The following is a 22,417-nucleotide window of genomic DNA, read 5'->3' on the forward strand; positions in this document are numbered from 1 at the left end:
TTGTTGGAGAAGAATAGAGGTGTCTCGTCTAAGTTGACCCCAAATCAACTTAGACGAGGAAAGGGAGTGTTTTTTTTTTTGTTAAATATTATGCTTTGAGTTTTTGACGGGGAGAAAATGAAGCCTGTTCTTGCGGACTATTGAGTTAATACGTTGAGAGATTCTTGCATCAATTGTGTTGAAGTTGCTAAATTTGTCCCACTGCAGTAAATGTTGCAATCATCTGCAAAGAGTTTATGTTTTACAGTGAAGGGCAGATTTTTTCCAATGTCATTTATTGCTACCAGTGACGCTGAGAGCTGAACCTTGAGGGAGGCCATTCTCAATGTGATGTTGGTTAGATAGTGTGTTTTGAGTTTTTACTCTGATAGAACGATTAGATAAAAAGTTTGTCAGAAACTTTATAATGTGGCCGTTGATGTCCATTTCACGAGAATCGATAATACTCTGTCTCTCCAGACCATATCATACGCCTTTTGTAAGTCAAGTGAGACAAGTATGAGGTGTTGATTTCTTTTGAAAGCTGTGGTGATGTCAGTGTGTAGTGTTGAGAAATTATCTATGGTGGAATGGTTACGCCTGAAGCCACACTGGTGTCTAGAGATATGGTTGGTCTGTTCGAGGTACCAGAATAGTCTTTTGTTGATGATTTTTTCCAATGCCTTTCTCATAGTGTTTATAAGAGATATGGGTCTGTAGTTGTTTATTTCGAATTTGTTTTTGTTTGGTTTGGGAATGGGAATTACCATTGTATTCCGCCATTGATTTGGGAATACTCCCTGTGACCATATCGAATTGAAGATCTGGAGAAGTGTTGTAATTCCCTTTTCAGGGAGGTTTTGAATAAAAACATTTTGAATGTTTTCCGGACCTGGGCTTTTGCTCTTACTGTTTTGTAGGACAGTGAGTAGTTCATTGAGGTTCAGAGGTAGGTTAAAGCTATGTTCGTTGGAGGATGGTGTGATATCTGATATAGGAGTGTAAGTATTTTTAAATGTTAAACATTTGTCTGAGTTATTTAAATTGCTGTTGTTGGTCTTGAAAAATTGTGCAAACCCTTCCGTAATATTATCCGGAGAATCATAAATAGTATTTTGGGTATCTCTGAGTCGATCAGGACAAGGATAAGATTTGTAACCTTTTAAGGACCAAATTTTTTTCCATAGTGCTGAGGGGTCAATGTTGTGGTTGATAGAAGATGTGAAGTCTTTCCATGAGCGAGTTTTATTCGTTTTGGTTATGTATCTAGCTTCCACGCTTGCTTTTTTAAGTAGTATATGGTCCTTAGGTTCTTTTGATTTTTTGAAACGATTGAGTGATTTTTTGTATTTTTTTATGGCATTGCTGCAATCATCATTCCACCAGGAAGTTGATTTGTTTTTGTTGTTGTATCGCTTTTGTCCAATAGCTATGTTTGCCGCTTTGATTATCATGTTGGAGAAATCGTTAACACTACAGTCAATTTGTGCTTGGTTGATCGGAAGACTTAAGTCTAACGAGTTTGATATCAGTTCATATTCAATAAGATCAGCAAATAGTTTCCAGTTTGGTTTTGCAAGGTTCCATTTTGGAGGAGGGTCGTAAAGAGTATTTTTACTTTGGACCAGAATTTCTATGGGCCAGTGATCACTTCCAGAATAAGAAGTTAAGACTTGCCATTTCATTAAAGGAACTAAGGATGAGGAGGTTAAGGTTAGGTCTATAGCAGATAGAGATCCATTAAAACTATTTTCTCTGTTGGGCTCTCCGTTGTTCAATACAATTAGGGATTGATCGTTATCAATTACTTGTTCCATTATTTTACCACTGGGGTCAGTAAGATTACATCTCCAAGATGTGTTTCGAATATTATAGTCTCCCAAGATTATGTATGGTTTTGGGAGTTGATCTATTATATTTTCAAGATCAGATATCTTGAACGGTGTGCTGTCAGGGATATAGATGTTGCAGATGCATATTGGTTTATCAAGTTCGACTAACGTGTTCGGATATTAACTTCTTTATTGTCAATATTATTTTTAATGAATGTGGCCACTCCTCCACTTGCTCTATTTGCTACGGTACGGTTTTTAGTGTATCCTGTGTAGTTTTTAAGGTTGGGATGGTGAGAATTTTTTTAATTTGTTTCTTGAAAACAGAGTATGTTAGGGTTGAGTTAATAAATAATTCGGTTTATATCTACAGATCTTTTATTAAATCCGTTTATATTCCATTGTATAATGCAGGTCATGGTTGAACGTTTTGAAATCCTTACTGGTGTGCCTGGAAAAGAAAGTTTGCCAGTTTGGTGTGGCGAGTTTTTTTCGTACGGTCGTTGGAGATTATTGGACGGATTTTTTCAGTTAGATCCATTAAGGTACGTATATCAATGTTCACTTCTTCAACCAACGAGTAAATGTTTATTGACTTGTTCAAGAAATTATCGAGTATGTAATTGAATTGTTGGAAGTCTATTGAAAGGTTGTTGGTGTTTAAGAAGAAGTTTTCTATCGTTGAGGATCCTTTCTCTGATAGTATGGAAGAGTCGGACGTAGTGCGATTTTTAATTTTTTTTTTTTGCGATTGGCTCTGACTTTTTTGTGATTGTTGGTGGAGAGTAGAAGGTGAGGTAGCAGATTTTGAAGATGACGTTTCGGACATTAGGCGTTTTTGTGGAACGTTAGGGATAGAGGTGTCAATTTGGTTGGAGGAGGCTGGAGGCTGAGACTCTACGATGAAAGTCTTGATTTCTTCTTTTTCTTCTACAAGTTCCATGTCACTGTTCGCTTCTAGGAATTCTGGGGTTATAATGTTGAGGGTTCTTTCCGTGGCAGGAGAGTGCGAAGAGAGAGGACTAACGTTGTTAGTCATGCCGTGAGGAGAAGATTGAAGGTCTGATGAAAAGCTTGATTGAGGATTTAAGTTTACATTTTAGTCCTCAATGAGGGGTGGTTGTTGTGAAAGTATATTAGTGCAATGGGCAGAGGTGTGGCCCGTACGTTTACAATGATAGCATGTGAGAGTATCGTCTGTAAGAAATATTCTGTAGTCGGAGTCCTCGAAATGGATCAGAAGTGAACCTGGTAATCTGCTTATGTTCTCATTGTTTATATGGGTTTGTCTTCTGAAACAAATTATGTGTGCTAGGTCGTCTAACGAGAAACCGGATTTGAGGAATGAGATCGGAGAGATGGTACTGATACCGGCGTTGTTGAGTGCGTCTAATATAAATGAGTGTGGAATTATAGGCGAAACATTCGAGACAATTATTCGTTTAGTTGGGTTGACCAGTTTACGAATACTGATAATGTGGTTGTTTACATTAATCGTGTGGTTTTGATTAATAATATCTTCAACGATGTTTTTACTAGCGAAGTACACGCAAAAACGGTTATTTGATATTCTCGACGTGAACTTGATGTTCAACGGGCTGGTTAATGTGCTTAGTACTTTTATGTATTCTATTTTAGGGATTCCGTCGATTGTGTTGAATATGATTGCTTGGTCTTTTTTAGGAAATGTGTAGTTGGCCGTAGTTTCCGCGAACGATTTTTGTGTGTGTTGATCCATTGATTGTTGAGGGAGAGCTGTATTGGACGATACAGGTATTTTGGGGGAACTTTTTAAGGTTGCTGTAGTGAGTTTAGATTGTAAGGTAGAGTTAAGAGAGTGTTTATTCATAATTGGTTTAAGACTAGTGATTGTTGATGATCGTTTTAAAAACGGTCTAGTTGGTATCTTAAAAGGCTTATCGCCCATTGTGACTGCTAATGGGCCCGCATGTCATTAGGGTGCGCGTGGACTATGTACTAAGTGATATACATATACATTACCAGTCTCGATGCGCTGCGACGTTTGCGATATAGGTACTGCTATCGGAAGCTATTAAAACGGACCGCGAAAATATTACACGTGTGGTCTCTACGGTGTCCAAACACGTACTGTGGTTTAATAATATTATGTTTTACATTTAGAGTAAAAACAGTAATTACAACACCACCTGGCTTCCTGGGGCTAGCAATCAGCAGATCGATACAAAACGATATGAAAATAAATAGATAATTTAATTTAAATGTGTAGTGATATTATTTTTTTTTTATTGTAGGAATAAGAGTATTGTTTGGAAAAGTAATGCACGCTGTTCTGTATTCGTATTTAAATATAATATCTACACATAGATAGTATTTTGTATATATATTATAATATATATAAATGTGTAAGCCTAGCTATTTACCTGAACAATTAAATATAGGTACAATACAATTTTTTTGTTACGACTTGAACATAGTGCCCTAGTGTTCGGTTAATGTTTTCACTGGGAAGTCTTTATCAAAATTTAACGTATTAGATATTAAAAATATAATTCAGATACTTTATAAACTGTATATGCTCTAAAGTCTAAACTGTATTTTTATTTTAGAGTAGACACAATTTTTGCTGGTGCGCCGAGGGGTGGTACATGAAAACATCGTGCGTACCTACGGTAATGTTTTTGTATGCATTATTATTATTTCACCTTGGCTGGTACTTGTATGTTTATTATTATTGAAAAATGGTATATTATTATTATTTCTCCTGCCGGTAAACCACTCAGTCGGAACCATGGGTATTATTTATAATTAACTGGCACACTTAGTCAATTTTTATTATTATTTATTTTAAAACAGGTGTAAATTAAATTATTTTTGCTCTGACCGAGTCTTATGCCAGTTGGCTTTCTTGGCACCAACATAATTTATTATTAAAATAAAATAAACCAATATATATTTTTTTTTCCCAAATTGAGGTTTTCTTATTTAATTGGTGGTCACCCATCATATAACTGATGCAAAATATGTATCCTGTTCTCATTAAAATTATACTAAAAAATCCACGGCACTCCGGCTTTCTGGTCTCGGTCCGTGGTTGGCGACCATGATATATGTTCGAGGCGGCCACATGACTCTCGATACATGAGAGATATGTTCGAGCAGTCACACAAATAAAAATCAATTTGTGTTTAAAATGTTTAAATAAATATGCACACCATATGCACCAAATATATTAGGTATATTTAACGCTTATACCTACTATACAATAAGACGTAATCAGAACGCAGAAAAGGTAAAAAAAAAAAAAAGTTTTCCTGTGTCTTGGACGTAATCGACGGTCTCGGGAGGTCTCTGGTAAGTACCAGACCTTGAACAGTTAGACGTCTAGATCCAGGCTTGGTCATATTTCATTATATATAAAGATTATGAAATTAATATATTAACAGTGATTTTACAATGAGCTTCAATGCGTGTTTTTATTTTTATTTTTTTGTGTCTGTGTACACTATAAGTAGTCAAAATAATGCTTCGATTTTCAACTTTAGTATCTTGTTATATAAGGAAAGTGAATATTGTTGATGCATTCGGGAGGTCATATTTTAAAATTCCCAATAATTTTCAAAAGCACCGGGAAAAACAACATATAAATTAAAGAAATACGGGAATTTTTACGCAAAATCGGTTTTCACAAAATCGATTTTGGTTATTGGTGTACCTAACGCTAAAACAAATGAGCTTATATTATATTATATACATGACATTTTCACTGTTCGTTTGTGAACCCCCATACGGAATGCCCGCCCCCGGACTTACGGAACTGAGGGCGGTCGAAAGAGGGATGCGGAATTGAGACCGCATCCGGCGAGCCTCGCGTGGTTGAGAGGCTGAGTGGCGTGGCGGGCTGCAATGCCGGCCGCGCTATCTCGGGCGCGACCCCGTCCCAAGTCTCAACGCCAGCGAAGGGCGCATCTTCGACCTGAGTTTCCCGGGAGCAAAGGAAGCACCAGAGAGGTGGCCCAAAGGACTGACCGGTGGAAACGGATAAGGGTCGCCAATGATGGGGAAGTGGACCGGCCGGTGTTTCGAGCGAACCGACCTCTCCACTATAAAAACCCAGAGACGAGGCAGTCTGCTCGCAGGTCCCCAAGGATCGCAGAGCACTTGTCGGGAAAAGAATGCCCAGAAATCCGTAAAAATAACCACGAAAGAAAGTTCCGCACCAGAGGTGCAAACGGCTGGAGCGGGACCAGTCGTGAGTGCGGAACCACGGCGAAACACGCCGTGTTCCAGGCGCTGCTATGAGCGTACTGACGATGGGTAACCTTGGCAGGTAGATCAGAAAACTCTGAAATGGGCCACGCAGAACGCGGGGACCAGGGTGACATGGACACCTCCCTATCCCGCCCATGAGAAAATTATCCTAGTGGGGATACCCTTTCCCTGTGACACACCGGTGGAGCAATCAGGAGTGCACCGGAACATGGCGGGTGAGGCGCTTGCTGAACACGTCGGAATACGGGGCACCAAAGAACCCTCTGACCGAGAGTTGGCGGGCCCAGTCAACCCGCGAACGAACACGTGCAAGGAGGAAGTCTGATTGGGAGACACCCCCGATAAGCACTAAATCCGATTTATCGGTACGGACACGGCATCCGTCACGAAAACCGAACCGTTAAAATTAAGGTCGGATCGCGGCAGCTTAAAACCATGCACCGATCACCGACGCTAACGGGAAAACAGTCGTTGTGGGTACTGGGTGAAACGGTCTCCGAAATCCCATTCCACGGGCGTGAAGAGAGCCCCGTCGGAAATCCGACCTTGCCAAGCGCCTAGACGGAACCGACGCTTCACGGGCATTGTTACTCGAGCCCGGCCTGCGGGCGCGCACGCCTCGTGCGTCCGCGCGCGCCGTCCGCACTCGAGGAACTGGTGTGGATGGACTCGTGGAGGTTGTGGAAGTACCGTCTTAGTAGAAGGGAGGGAATTGTCCGGCGTTCGCAACCCGGCGCTCGCTGGCGCAGGACTTTCGAAACCCACCGATCAACCTCCTCGACAGAGCGTTGCCAGCGGAACATCGTATGGCGCTCGGGCGCCCGGTGTACCCGGCTGGAGGGACGAGCCTGCGCCACTCAAGGCGAGAAGTAGGCAGTCCCGCTTAAGTGGTAAAAGGGGGTCACCCCACCGGGATGTTGGTCTTATACCTCCCGTCACAAAGGTTACGAATGTTCGTTTGTGTTTGCATTTTCTATATACGATAAAATTTTCAAAATATTTTTATTTCTTTGAATTGTTTACAAACATTTTCTGTTTCCAATTTAATAAAGCTTTTTTACTATGAATGTCAATAAAACTTTATTTGTCTGGTAAAAAAGCTTGAAAATTTACTACGAGGCTCCTACTACATTGTTACAATGACTTTAGAAAAATATTAAAAATCCTTAATCACAGTTTTTGTTTATAAGCATTTAAATTCAAATCTTGATAAAATACTGAAAAATCACGAAAATTAGCAAATTATTTTGATTTGAGAATTCATAACAATTTTTCTTTTTAAATCTAAGATCAGAAAATGTAATACAAGATTCCTCTGAAGTTTGTATACCTTTATCAAAAAAATAAATAACTATAAGCAAATCAAATGACATTTTTATGAGCGTTTGAAGTACATAGTTTTACAAGATTAGATAGTCACTCAATTTCTCATGTAGCGATTTTGTTATATTGTTTTAAATCAAAAACGAATTACTGTAGATACATACACATTTTACTGAATATTTATATTTTCATTTTCTATACACCATAAAATGTTGATAATATTTTCACTCTTTTTGAGCTGTTTATTGACATTATCAGTTTTCAATATTTTTAGTTTTTTTTTTTCTATAAATATCAATAAATTTTTATTTATTGGTTAAAAAAGTGTGAAAATGTAATTGAAGGTACCTGATATATTGTTACAATAGCATAGTTGAAAAATATTAAAAATACATAGGCACAATTATTTTTTATAAGCTTTTAATGTTCAAATTCTGACAAAATTTAATAATTATCTCGTTGTTAGAAATGTATAAAATAGCTAAGAATTGAAAATTTAAAACAAGGTTTCACATAAATATGTAAATATATAAATTACTTTATTCATAATAATATCCTCAAATATACTTAGTAATATCATAGGCTGACTGACCGTTTTCGCTCAGCATTGTTTTTCTTATACAATAATATTATATCATTGAATTCAAATTTAACACCATCTATTACAGTAACTCACTTGTAACCTACTGTACGTCAGAGCGACATCCACTTAACCACTTTTTCTTAATGAAAACGTTTCTAGTTTTAAGATTTCAAAATCATTAATTTTTGTTATTTTTTTCAGCATTAGTATTTATTAAACCTATATCAGTTATCCTAGGCAATAAGCGTGTAAATTAATTTATAATATTTAATCACTTGTATCACTTTTTAAGCTATGGTTTATTGACATTTTACTAGTCTATAAAAAAAATTGTATAACATTCTGATATTTAATAATATAATTTAAAATTATAATAGGTACTATATTTATTCTGTGTTGATATTAATCCACTATTTTATGATTATTGCTATTTTTTTTTTTCAAGAACCACATAAATATACAGTACAACGACGATTATTATCAATGTGAAATATTATTACCGTCTGTGGTTATTATAATTGTGTATGCAAAAAAAAAAAAAAATGAAACTACACGAATCTAGATTGCATGTCAACGAGATTATAATGTATTATTCTAGAATCTAGATTAAACCAAAGACTTAAATCTTGGCATATAATTTTAATTTTGGGAGGTTATTAACATTTTAAAATCGTAAAATTTATATTTTAACGAGTTTTTTTTTAAAAATTATCATATAATATAATATACAAAGTCGAAACACTATAATTATATTATACCGACTACCAGTGTCAAAGTAAAATTAAATTTAAATAATTTACAGATTCGTTTGAATTATATTGATTTTTAAACAAATCGTCAAAAATATTATAGATATACTACTATTCATGACCTATATATATTATTACAAATCTAATTCACGTATACCCTTGGACCATGTGCACAGAGTTTTAAACAGCATCATACTATGAACGTATAGTATAAGTTTATAACCCTACTGCTGTGTGTATCAATAAATCTTACATCATATATTCATATTATACATATAATGATATATAATGCAATATAATATAATAAATACTAGTAATAACATTACTGGAAATCTATCATTCGTAGATTTGAAATACTATGTCTGAAATCTATTTTATATTAGGCATCGCACTTCTCAATTTCTACTGCCACTAAAATTTATTTTATCAATTTTATATTTATGCTAGGCTAAGCATTAGCGATTTAATAAGTTCAAGTAAAGTTAAAAAGTTACTTTTAACTAATTTAATTAATGAGTTACATTTTTCCCCATGTTATTCAGTAACTTAACGAGTTTATTAATTGTATTGACACGTTAAGTTAATTTTTTCCCAAACCACATACCTATTTAAATTAATTATATTAAAAAAACCCGAAATATTAAATATATTTTATTAAATGATAATTTAATAACAATAAAATAACAAAACCGTTACATGAGAAATCGAGTGAATATCCAATATTGTATAAATGTGAACTTCAAACGCTCATAAAAATGTAATTTGATTTGTTTGTAGAAATTTCTTTTTTGATAAAGGTAGACAAACTTCTAAGGAATTTCGTATAATATTTTCAAATCTTAGATTTAAAAAGAAAATCTAACTCAAAATAATTTGGAAATTTTCGTAATTTTTACGTATTTTGTCAATATTTGAACTTTAAATGCTTATAAAAAAATTGTGACTATGGATTTTTAAAATTTTTTATCTGTCTTTGAAACAATATATTAGGAACCTTCTATTGAATTTTCAAACTTTTGTACCCAACAATTAAAATGTTATCGGTATTTATAGAATAAAGAATTAAAAAAATTGGAAACTGAAAATGTTCATAAAACAGCTCCAAATAAGTCAAAATATTTTGAAAATGTTATGGTGTATAGAAAATGCTAATATAAACATTTAGTCAAAATTGCATGTGTTCATGTAACGGTCATTGGTTTTTATGTTACACCAAAAACAAACAACGATTTTGCATAAAAAATCATAGTAAGGCATTCATTACTCCGCTCAGAGTCTAAAAAAAAACAGATGGGTTGCACTCAGGAAGTGCTGACAGAAGTGAAAACTTGAATATTAATGTCGTGCAATTTTTATATTTTGGAATGGTATTTTGCACGAATTGCTTTAATTATCACTATAAAAGTACTATAACTTATGTGGTACAATACAATATTCATTTATTGCGCTATGGTACACAAACTTGACAATTTATATTACATTAAAATTTAACACTTCAGAACTATTACAATTATTTTACATTAAAAAGTCTATTTCTCAGAAAAATCAACTTCCATCCATAATTCGAAATCTGTTTCAAAAATCAATGCATAATAATATAGTAGGTACCTATTTAATAATATGTATAATATAATATTATATTTTATTACTAATAAAATAAACACAAATCATAAATACTTGAATATTGTTGGTGTTTGCAGTTCCAGTCCTTTTGACAATTAAATTTTTCAAATTATTCTGTAATTTTTTTCGTGGTGTGGATAATATTATAGTACGTTGTTTATTACCTAAACGTCCCTTACGCCAATCATTAATTTTATCTAGTAGTAGGTAATTGATCAAAACGAACACTAGACATTAACAATAAAAAGTGACTACTATATATTACATCTAATATGGTAATAAATATAAACAAGTTTAACATATGAAAATAAAATAAAAATAAAAATTTTATTTTTATTTTTTACATTTTTACCCATCACGAAAAAAGTGCACAACGTTGCTAAAGAAGTTTTCACTTCGATAAACACCATTGTACAACCAGTTCTAAAAGTTGTGATATAATTTTATTGAACTATAGATATCATTGATGTTAAAATAGCCTGATAAATAATTTAACTTGGCTTGACGATTTACAACACTTGATTACTAATACAATTTCAATGGTAGTATAGACCAGGGTGGTTCAATCTTTTGTAGTCGGCGGGCCAATATACATATTCATAAAAATGTGTGAGTAGATCGTATTGATATAACTTTATCGTGTCCGAACGTTTAGAACTTTAATTTTCATAAACTTATTGTACACTGTTTATTTTTTTATTCGTAAAATGTACATGGAGTGATATTGCGTTTGGTATTACAAAGATTTAACATTTTAAATTATATTTCAGACCTGCAGACGTATATTATGAGTCTGTAATAGCCGAGCGTAATGAATTGAGAAAAGAAAACGATGATCTTATCTATAAATGCTCCGAACTTGATGCAGATAATAATCTATTAAGAATAGAAATAAATAAAAAGGAGAAAGAGAAAACAGACATACGTGAAAAATATAAAGTAAGTATTCATTTAAATACTAATTCTGATAGTATAGCTATATATTCCGATATTTACTGTTAACATATTATTTTCAAAGAACAACAAAGATTTTATATTGACCTGTGGCCAGTAGGTACTTCTATAATATTTCTTACGTATGATTTAAATTGCAGTGTAGGTATAGCTAAGTTTAAACTATAAATTAAGGTAATAGATATAACTCATTGTTGAATTGAACGACGTTCTTCCATTCAAACGCACGCATAAACTAAATTGCTAGTATTCTTTTCCTGATTAAAAAAATGCTAATACATATTTTATTTATTTGAATTGAATTATTTTTTTATTTAAGTTGTAGTTACCTAAGTATAATAATACAATAGTACAATACGCATTATTATAATAAATAAGGCAAGAACGCATGCAATACGCAGGTCGGTAGTAATTTGTGGGACATCTGAGTTAAATATTTAAATGTATAAAAAACTTATATTAAAATAATAATTAGCATATTCGTCTTTTTGGGTTTCCGAAAGTTCACACCAGTTTCCAATGTACATGGATTCTGCTACGTTACGCCAACATGTATTTTTTACATTTTTGTCCATGTAATCTTTGCTCGCTATATCCCATAGGCAAGGATTACTTTCGATCAACATAATACATTTTTCGGTGTCGAACATTTTCAAACTATTGTTTAACAAGTGTTTAAAACCCCAAAAATACACTACGAACAAGTGATGTTGAATGAAAATAATCAAGCCAATTTACCAAACTTTAGGTAGGTATATAATATTTTGGACGACCCAAAATTAATTAAAATTAATGAAATAATATAAATAACCAACAAAATTATACTTACTACGGCCGGTAACACAGGTAATATATTAATATGTACTATTTATATGTACTATTAATACATAATATATTATATTTATTTATATAACATAATTGTAGGTACCTATAACTTAATAATTAATAGTACCATAAATTTACAGTTGACATGCTCGTAATGAAAAATTAATTATATCTAAGTAATAACTAATAAGTATATCTGTATTATGTGAGGCATTTTTACATTTTATTATATTACTTACCTACTTACCTTAACTACCATTTACCAACCTATTTCTATATACGCTGTCCAAAAGAAAAGACACCAGATTTTAATATTCAGTAGAATAGATTTGATCAAAAAAAATTAAAATTAGGTAGGTATATTTTAAAACATCAGCTTATTTACAAATAAAAAACAGTGTCATTTTGGGTTATGAAAGTTACTAGAAACTTGAGCCCCACCATTGGAATTCTTATTTCTTAATGCATAATATCATATTTGAAAAAATGAACCGCGGCTATGTGTGAACGGACTAATTCAAAACAATGCGTTTTGATCATTTGGGTGGTCGAACCACACTCGGGTCAACCGCGACATGCAATTGCGGTCGATTTTTCAACCGCGGCAGAACCACGTAAGTGTGAACGCATATAAGGTGGTTTCATTTAAAATCAAACGATTTGAATTTGTTGGGCTGTTCAACCGCTATGTGTGGCCCGGCCCTTAATGCTCGCGATCGTGCGATTGGGAATAGTATTTTTGCCTTTCATCGCGTCTTATCGCGATATGACCTACTCCCGGGCACTCCCACCGTATGACAATAAAATGTAAAATTTATACGATCATATTACAATTTTGTTGTAATTAATTTAATCTGTAGGGGGGAGGGGCAAAGGCTTCGTGGGTCGCAGGTTGGAGCCCGCCGACATAGACTATATTATTATTATTTATTATGTATTATGTACTCACTAGTCATTATGCTATAGTACTTTTACATTTTTATTTTATGTCGCCAAGCTAAGTTCAATATTATTTTGCAGACTATTTTAACATCTAAGATATCTATAGTTGAAAGTCTTTATCTATACAATTTTATTACAACCGTAATCTGTCGTATTTTTTTTTATACTTTGCTATTACTAAGTTAAATGTTTTGGAGCATTTTCTAAACGATCCTTCATTACTGGATCACACTTAGAAATAAGTTCAACAATTTCTAGCTGATGAAGCTGGATGTCTCTGTTGAATCTGACTTGACATTTGACATCTAATAATAAATGCAATTTATATATAATATGTAATATTTGAAACTATAAACTATAGTATAATATATATATGTTACGGTAAAAGTACGAATAGCGGTAAAACCTAGGATTTACCGGTAAATCCTAGGTTTCGCCGACTGCTGACGGTAAATGTCCGAATTTCGGGCATTTACCGATTGATTTCGGTAAAACCTAGGATACACAAAATAGTTTTGTCAAACCCCGAATGATTTTTGTAGTTTGGACTTTTACAAACGAGATTTGGTAAATCTTAGGATAAACAATCAGTGTTAGTAAAAGTCCGAAATTGTTTACCAAACCGAAATTATTATATTATAATATATTATGTTAAATTAAATTAATGTTATTATTATATATTATGACAACAAATTTTTATTATTATTATTATTATTATTATTATTATTATTACTTTAATTTATTATATCAAAATTGAAACTATTGCGTTCATTTTATAACGATCGATTTAAGGGATTTTCATTTCGACTTAAATATAATAGATAATAACGGAAGACACGTTAATAAACAAAGGATGATGAAACTTTAGCAAATGAAAATTTAGAAATAAGGGACGTAGAAAATGTAATACCGGTGAGGACACAAAAAATTAATCAACATCGAGAAGAATCACACATTGGACTTCAAAAACAAGCCAGAAAAATGAAGGAAATGTCAAACAAGCAAATGCCAACTGTATTAATTGGACAAACCGTCAAGGTTAAAATTCCGGAAGTCGATCGAAGTAAAGTTGATGCCCGCACATTACTGGCTGTGGTGTTAAAAGTTGTGGATGGAAAATTTTATCGCCTGGGTACAAAAGCAGGAACACTCTCTCAACTTTTCACTCGGAATCAGTTCACCTTATGCGAAGACATTTTTTTAAAATCGGCAATAATTCCAGAGAATGAAATTGGTATTCGTCAAGCAGTATTGCAACTGTCTTTGACTGGCGGACAAGGGTTAATAAGGTGTGACTGTTTGAAGAAATGTATAACAAATCGTTGTAAGTGTCGAGCCAAAAATGTATTGTGCAATTCAAGATGTCACAGTAGCCAAGCCTGCACAAACAAATAATTGTATTGTTGTAATAAAATATAATAATAGTTTAAACTCTTGTAATAATAATAATAATAAAAATTTGTTGTCATAATATATAATAATAACATTAATTTAATTTAACATAATATATTATAATATAATAATTTCGGTTTGGTAAACAATTTCGGACTTTTACTAACACTGATTGTTTATCCTAAGATTTACCAAATCTCGTAACTACAAAAATCATTCGGGGTTTGACAAAACTATTTTGTGTATCCTAGGTTTTACCGAAATCAATCGGTAAATGCCCGAAATTCGGACATTTACCGTCAGCAGTCGGCGAAACCTAGGATTTACCGGTAAATCCTAGGTTTTACCGCTATTCATACTTTTACCGTAACATAATATATATATCACAAAAATATAATTTATAAGTAGGTACCTACTTACATTTTTAAAAAATAATTGCATTTTGGTTTGTTTCTTTTTGTTATTAATATTTCATTATTTTTTATTAAAGGATTAATTTTTATTTATGTTATACATTTTTGAACAATTTCTATTTTAATTTTTTATCAGGAAAATAATACTAGCAATTATTTAGTTTATGTGTGCGTTTGAATGGAAGAACTTCGTGCAATTCAACAATGAGTTATATCTATTACCTTTATAGTTTAAACTTAGCTATACCTACACTGCGATTTAAATCATACGTAAGAAATATTATAGAAGTACCTACTTTCTACAGGTCAATATAGAATCATTTTTGTTCTTTGAAAATATGTTAACAGTAAATATCGGAATATATAGCTACTATCAGCATTAGTATTTAAATGAATACTTACTTTATATTTTTCACGTATGTCTGTTTTCTCTTTCTCCTTTTTATTTATTTCTATTCTTAATAGTTTATTATCTGTATCAAGTTCGGAGCATTTATAGATAAAATCATCGTTTCTTTTTCTCAATTCATTACGATCGGCTATTACAGACTCGTAATATACGTCTGCGGGTCTGAAATATAATTTAAAATGTTAAATCTTTGTAATACCAAACGCAATATCACTCCATGTACATTTTACGAATAAAAAAATAAACAGTGTACCTGCAATAAGTTTATGCAAATTAAAGTTTTAAACGTTCGGACATGATAAAGTTATATCAATACGATCTACTTACAGTTCTTCGTGTTTTTCCGGAGTAGGACTGGTTTCTCTTTCGAACATATTTTCCGTTGTTTTATACATTATTACTAGGGCTCGGAAGTTGTTGCATTGAAAATCATGAAAATATGCATGCAAAAATGCATTAAAATATTATCAAAAATGCACGAAAATATGCACAAAAAAGTAATATGCACTGAAATATGTAATTCAATTATTATTTTTATTTTAAATACAATTAAATAAATAATAATTAATAACAATTATGTGGCACTATGGGTATTTGTTGATTCATCAAAATATTAAATTGCCTACTGAAAAATTACCTAAAGAAGTTGTCCATCAATGATTCTCTTTTGATGTTTTGAACCAAATTGCTGTTCATTACGATTTGTTTCAACTTCTTAATTACTGATGATCGGTAATTATACTTTTTAAAAATCATTTCATTTTTTTTGTCATATAATGTTTATTAAATAATTCTAAAATGGATGATATATGACAGTTGATAACGATATGTTATGCGTGTTTATTTATTCTAGCCATTTGTTTCACCAACCTTAAAATGGCACCTAATCTAAATTTTTTATGAACAAATTACATTCGAAACGAATACTTTTTTTAAATAAATACAAAAGATAATTGGTGGATAACTCTGTTTCTTTTTTTTTAATTTGGTGTCTACAAAATATGTTTGACTTAAGTGCTCTAGGGCATATTTTCTATTGTACCCTTCTTTTAGACAGGTCAATGCAATACGATAGGTAACGTCTATGTAAAAGATCGACTCTACGTAGTGGGCGTACGATATTATTGTGAACGGAATTTAAAATTAAATGCAGTAAATTATTATATTTGTGTACCTATTACATAAATATGATAGAATTTTTTAAAAAGTATTGTAACTTTATGACATTTTAATGCTTGGAAAATAAATTATACATCATATTTACGATAAAATATGTATCAATATTTTTGGTTGTAAAGGTAATAAATATTCTGCATACGTCAATCACGTACCTACGTTTCATACATTAATGACTAATATGCATTAATTTCCGTACTCACTTCATTAATTCCTGCATAACACATAGTTGAAAAAATAAAGCCTTTCGATCAAGTTGTTGCTTAAAAGTAGGAAACAAAATTATTGATAAAAAACATAAATTATGAAAAAGGGTATAAAAAAATAATTTTTTAGACAACCTGTTTATTAAAATACTATTTTAAATTGTATAAATCAAAAATTCAGCAGGAACTTTTTTTGAGCTTTTTACTTGGCATATTTTTTTTTTCAAATCGTCAATCAACTCCCAATTTCTATTTCCACGTTTGCAGTCCGCTGTAAAATGTCCCACTGAGTTTCGAAGTCTGCTCAAACCTTTTTGAAAACTACACACACCTCTTAACTCGTAGGTTTTTCCGCTGACTGTTAATATTTCTGGTATGTTTTCTAAAGCAACCCAGATCTGAGGTGCAGCCTCGGTACTTTGTAATGTTGAGTTGATATCGTCATCTAAAAGTAACAATTAATAAATTGTTATAATAATAATATTATTATTTTTAGGTCTTGGTCTTATTTTATATGGTCACAACTAAAAAAGACCTGGGTGTAATTTTCGGGTCAGACCTTATAATTTTCACATCATATAGAGTCAGTCTGGAGTAGATCGTTCAAGACTCTGTCCTCCTCGTTCAAAACGTTTTATTGTTCCTTGATACGACCCTTACTGGAGTATGCATCCGTTCTGTGGAATCCGTATACGTCAACTGGTTCCTCACATGTAGAGCAAGTCCAGAGGCGCATCTTATCGTCTGCCGTAAATATATTAAAAATAGAGCATACTGAGCATGATTACTTTTCTGTCTCTAATAAACTTGGATTGATTTCCTTGGTAGATAGACGTATGACAGTGAATCTAGTATTTTTGAGCAAATTAATTAATGGCCGTATTGATGCTTCTTCTTTAATCTCCCAAGTTAACTTTACAATTCCTCCTTGTTTCTCTAGATCACGTTATCCATTTGTAATTCCTTTCCATCATACTAATTATGGTAAGAATATGCCAATTGATCGAATGATGCGTTTGGCAAATGAGCACCCTAACTTATTTAGTCTATAATTATATTATCTTTAATATACCGTGTTTTGTAAATTCTTAAAATTAATTTTATTTATTAGTATATTTAACTTTGTGAAATTGCCCTAACGGGCGTTAATAAATAATAAATAAATAGTAAAATTAAAAATTCCTATTAAACTACTGGTACATATATATTATTTTAAATTCTGTTTCAACTCTAAGAAGGAATTGTAATTCGTTCTTTGAAAAATATTTGCAATACTAATATTAATTCTTAGTTATTACTAAATAATATAGTGTCCGATGTCGACCTGTCTTAATAACTTGTTATTGTAAAAAATTATACGTAAAAAATAATAACATATCGTATAGTGTCGTATATTAATTCTTTTAAATTATTGGTATTTGTATTTTATTTCAATAACATAAGGTAGTGAAAGTTATAACTATTTATAACTTAAATAATTAAATGTTGATGCTAATATCATTTCGGTTTATTGCTTACAGCTGATAAAGATATTGAGCTTAAAAATGTCCACCGTATTATGATTTGTGGTTCCGTATTTTCGTAATTTGAATTTGAACTGCGTCAGTGCATTAAAAATACTTTTCTAATTTTTTTTTCCAATAATAAGTTGTATTGGAGCGCCATAATTTTGATATTTCGTTGTGATTGAAATTTTAAACCATAGTATATAATATTTGAATATTATATTACGTCTACACGTCTTCTATAGTCTACGCATTATGTGACGAATAACGCAAGATTTGAAAAAATATACATTTTTACTACTAGAAAAAATTGCGTCGAAATCCATAAACCGGCGAGCGGATTCCTATTTAAGTACAAATAAGTGCTTTTATACATTCGGATGCAACTCTCGAGACACGCAAAAGGTCGAAAGAAAACACCACCGCCGATGATCCGTAGACGTGATCCTATTACCATAATTTAATAATAATAATAATAATTGTGTTATTCGATGGCTGTAGTTGATGCGGTATAAACCATTACATAGGTATATTCGAATAATAAGACACCGCGTACAAAATCGAAGTGAAGGGTCCGAACGTGGCCTAATATTATAATATTATGGGTATTATATATTACTATAGATTATGAATAATTATGATTTATGATCAATAGATACTTTCAGAGGGACGGTCAGACTTTTTAGTTTGACAGATTTAGCATACAAAATAATATTATAACACTCAACACTATTTGGGACGAGTTTGCAGGCTTGAAAACGCATAGGTACATTTTCCTACTGTTTGTATCGATGCGAAAAATCGATAGCATAATAAAATTATTATATACATATAACATTATTACTATACACGTAGTCTTTACATTATATTATTGTCACAGTTTTTCCGAGAATTGACATTTTGTTGAAATATTATGTTTTTATTCTTGTCGTTAATGTATAATATCTATTTCGTTTGATATACGCACGAATACGCGATTATTGGAATACCTCGTGGTATTTTCAAACGGTCACAACCACGATTAAAGATATAGCATAGAGACTTAACATCCAACTTGCTCCTAAATATTAAAATGCTAAGAAAAATATTCTGCTTTGGAATATAAAATTAAAACCCAATGTTGTCATTCAAAAAAGTAAAAAAAGTAAAAAAATTATAACAATAAAAAATATTTAAAAATATAACTTTTTAAGAAAAACGTTGTTTCATAAGCGACTTGAAACTATGTAAAAGAATATTTTCAAAAAAACTTACGCTTTTTGAAATAATGAGTGTTCAATGATAAAAGAATCATCCGGTATATAGATAGTATAATTAAGAAGTATATGTGCATATTTTATAAACATAGTGCTTGCATATAGGACTTATCTATATTTTATATATAATATACTGTTCGTGTACATATACTTTTTTATATTACTTTTCAATTTTACGCTGTGATAATCACTGAGCTATATGGCCATATTATGAGACTTTTAATGAATATGATTACGTGATATAGTATTGCACGGACTGAAGAAAAATCATAAAAACTAGCTGTGCATAAATTATAGTATAGAGTAATCATAGTAAAATATATCATGCATAATGTACATTTGAAACTGATAGAGCTTTTAAAAATATTTATAAAATAAAAAACAAGATGAAATAAAAAAAGAGATATTTATTATGCTTCTATTGAACTATTATAGTAGGTACCTAATTTGTTATGTATTTCTTAAAACATTTGCTATAAACATATTAAAGAATTAAAAAAAAAATCAATTTTTTTATTGAGTTACTTGTGGACATTAAAATATTGGATGGAGAATTTTGCATATAATTTTTAGTTGAATGTTTTGTGTAGAATACATTTGTGGATCGGTAGTTTATTGGATTTATTTTTTGCAGTAATTCTGGACAATCAATCATATTATTTAATAATTTAAATAAAAACTTTAATTTAATTTTCATAAATCGTTGTTCTAGCGACTGTATATTAAAAAAACTGATTGTAACATTATAGTCAGAATGGGGTGCTCTATAAACAAAACATTGATAACATAAAAATCTGATAAAATTATTTTGAATTTTGTTTAAATCTTGGATTTGTGTTATTAAATGTGGATGCCAGATTAGGAGTGCATAATCAAAGTGTGAACGGATTAACGAGTAGTATAATATTTTTAATGCAGATTCATTTCTAAAACATTGACAGGTTCGTATTAAAAAACCAAGCTTTGCTGACACTTTATTCCTAATAAAAAGTATATGGTCCTTGAATGGTAGTTTGGAGTCAAATTGTACCCCAATATCGTTTACCATAGATACTCTTAATAAATTTATATTATCCAAAGAATAATTAAATTGTATATGTTGTCTTTTTAATGAAAAAGTAATATAAGAACATTTTTTTAAATTTAATTGCATAGCATTTTGATGGCACCATTTGTACATATTTTTTAAATCTTACTGTAATTCAACAGCGTCATTTAAGCAACTAATATTTTTGAAAATGTTTGCATCATCGGCTAATAATACGATCTTAGAACGAGAAATAACATCTGAAATATCATTTATAAAAAGGCAGAATAATAGTGGAGATAAATGGTGTCCCTGTGGGACACCGGAAGTAACGAGAATTTGTTCAGAGATATAATTTTTGTATTTTACTATTTGGATACGACCAGAAATGAAAGAATAAATCCAAGAAAGAAGTGGTTCAGAGAATCCATATATTTTAAGTTTATGAATTAATAATTTTTGATTAATCCTATCAAAGGCTTTTTCCACTTCGGTATAAATTACGTCAGTTTGTGATTGATTTTCAAATGAATCTAAGATTGCGTGTTTAAATATACAAAAATTTGTTGTTGTTGATCTATTTTACCTAAATCCGTGTTGGTCATTTGATAATAATTTATTGAATGAAGGTATAATAGTATTGTTTACCAATTTTGAGAATAATTTAAGAATTATTGACAGTTTAGTTATGGGACGATAATTATTAATTAAGCAGTAAGCACTAGATGCAAAGACACAAAATATAATACAGGTATAACATAATACAGTTCTATAATTTATATGAATAGCCAAATAGGAAAATTATATGTATACAATTTTATCATTCATTCCCAATAATTGTACAATATAATTATTGTTTTTATTATGCCTTACTGATTCGTAGACACGCAGTTGAGCTATGTCCTGTTATTTCGTTAATGTTGTGGTTTCTTTTATATTTACATGAAAATCTATGTTTATACTTTGTAGGCATTTGTTTTGGTGGAAAGTAATTGTTTCGACCAAATCTTCAAGTACGGGAGTCGTTAAAAACGACGAGACTATTAAAATCGTGAATACCATTTAATAAAAATATTGTTGTGAATAGTTCAGAATATTACCCACGGCTATATCTAAGTTAGATGTAGTGTAGGTATACATAGGCCTGCGTGATTATAACAATTAATCGATTATCTATATAATTAATCGGTTATATCGGTGATTTCACAACATCTTAATACACCGATTAATAGCTACTTCGGGAATGGTTATACGACCTAAGCGTCTTTCGCGGGAGTTGTAAGTTTCTAGGAAGTGGTTAAAAAAAATCGTCTACAATGAAAACAAAATAATAATTAAATACGTCGTTAAAACTGAAAACTCTTAATCTTAATAGCACACCGTGTTCCAACATATATATGTAACTTAACGGTTATTTATCTATACAACATAGTACCTACGGATAAGGGGATATAGATGGACTGCCGTAAAGTTTTTGTTTGTATTTTTGTATGTTTTTCGATTTTTCTTGTTTATTAAATTCCTGGGGAGACATTCAGAAAATGTAAATCGGACATTCCAACAATACCTTGTGTTCGTAGTTCTTATATTATCATATTATTATATTATTTTGTATTATTTATATTAGCATATTATTATTGTATTATCTTAATGATTGTAACCAGTCCACACACCTAAAGAACATTTGGTCCGTCGAGCCTAGGATGAATAATATGGTATGTTATTTTTATTATTGTTATTTGTTCTAAGTGATTGAATCGTAAATGGTAATGGTTATAACTTATAAGTAACTGCAAGAGTATTACGTATTAGCTACTACAGAACGTATTATTTGTGAATTGGACTTTGGACCTTCCTGACATAGCCGCGTCGCAGCAATAATTTCACCGTCGTCAATACCCACGGACGAGATCATTAACTAAACGCACCTACACTGCTTATCGCACCGATATATATATAACGTCAATGATCG

General features: G+C 31.5%; 1 protein-coding gene across 1 annotated transcript; it reads left to right on the forward strand.

Moving 5' to 3' along the window:
• Positions 1-6,270: 6,270 nt before the first annotated feature.
• Positions 6,271-14,456, forward strand: LOC103308978. Its single transcript, XM_008183371.1, has 3 exons — positions 6,271-6,335; positions 11,111-11,279; positions 13,914-14,456. Exons 1-3 carry the CDS (start codon positions 6,271-6,273, stop codon positions 14,454-14,456), a joined length of 777 nt encoding a protein of 258 aa, XP_008181593.1.
• The last annotated feature ends 7,961 nt before the right edge of the window (positions 14,457-22,417 follow it).

The sequence above is a fragment of the Acyrthosiphon pisum genome, chromosome X (assembly GCF_005508785.2).
Source record: "Acyrthosiphon pisum isolate AL4f chromosome X, pea_aphid_22Mar2018_4r6ur, whole genome shotgun sequence".
Taxonomy (NCBI): Eukaryota; Metazoa; Arthropoda; class Insecta; order Hemiptera; family Aphididae; genus Acyrthosiphon; species Acyrthosiphon pisum.

Bases quoted from the DNA above. Each gene is read 5' to 3' on its own strand.
- LOC103308978 (XM_008183371.1), top strand. From the start codon at position 6,271: ATGGCGGGTGAGGCGCTTGCTGAACACGTCGGAATACGGGGCACCAAA. The intron at 6,336-11,110 runs GTTGGCGGGCCC...ATTATATTTCAG, and splicing joins AAAGAACCCTCTGACCGAGA to ACCTGCAGACGTATATTATG. The intron at 11,280-13,913 runs GTAAGTATTCAT...TAATAAACAAAG, and splicing joins ACATACGTGAAAAATATAAA to GATGATGAAACTTTAGCAAA.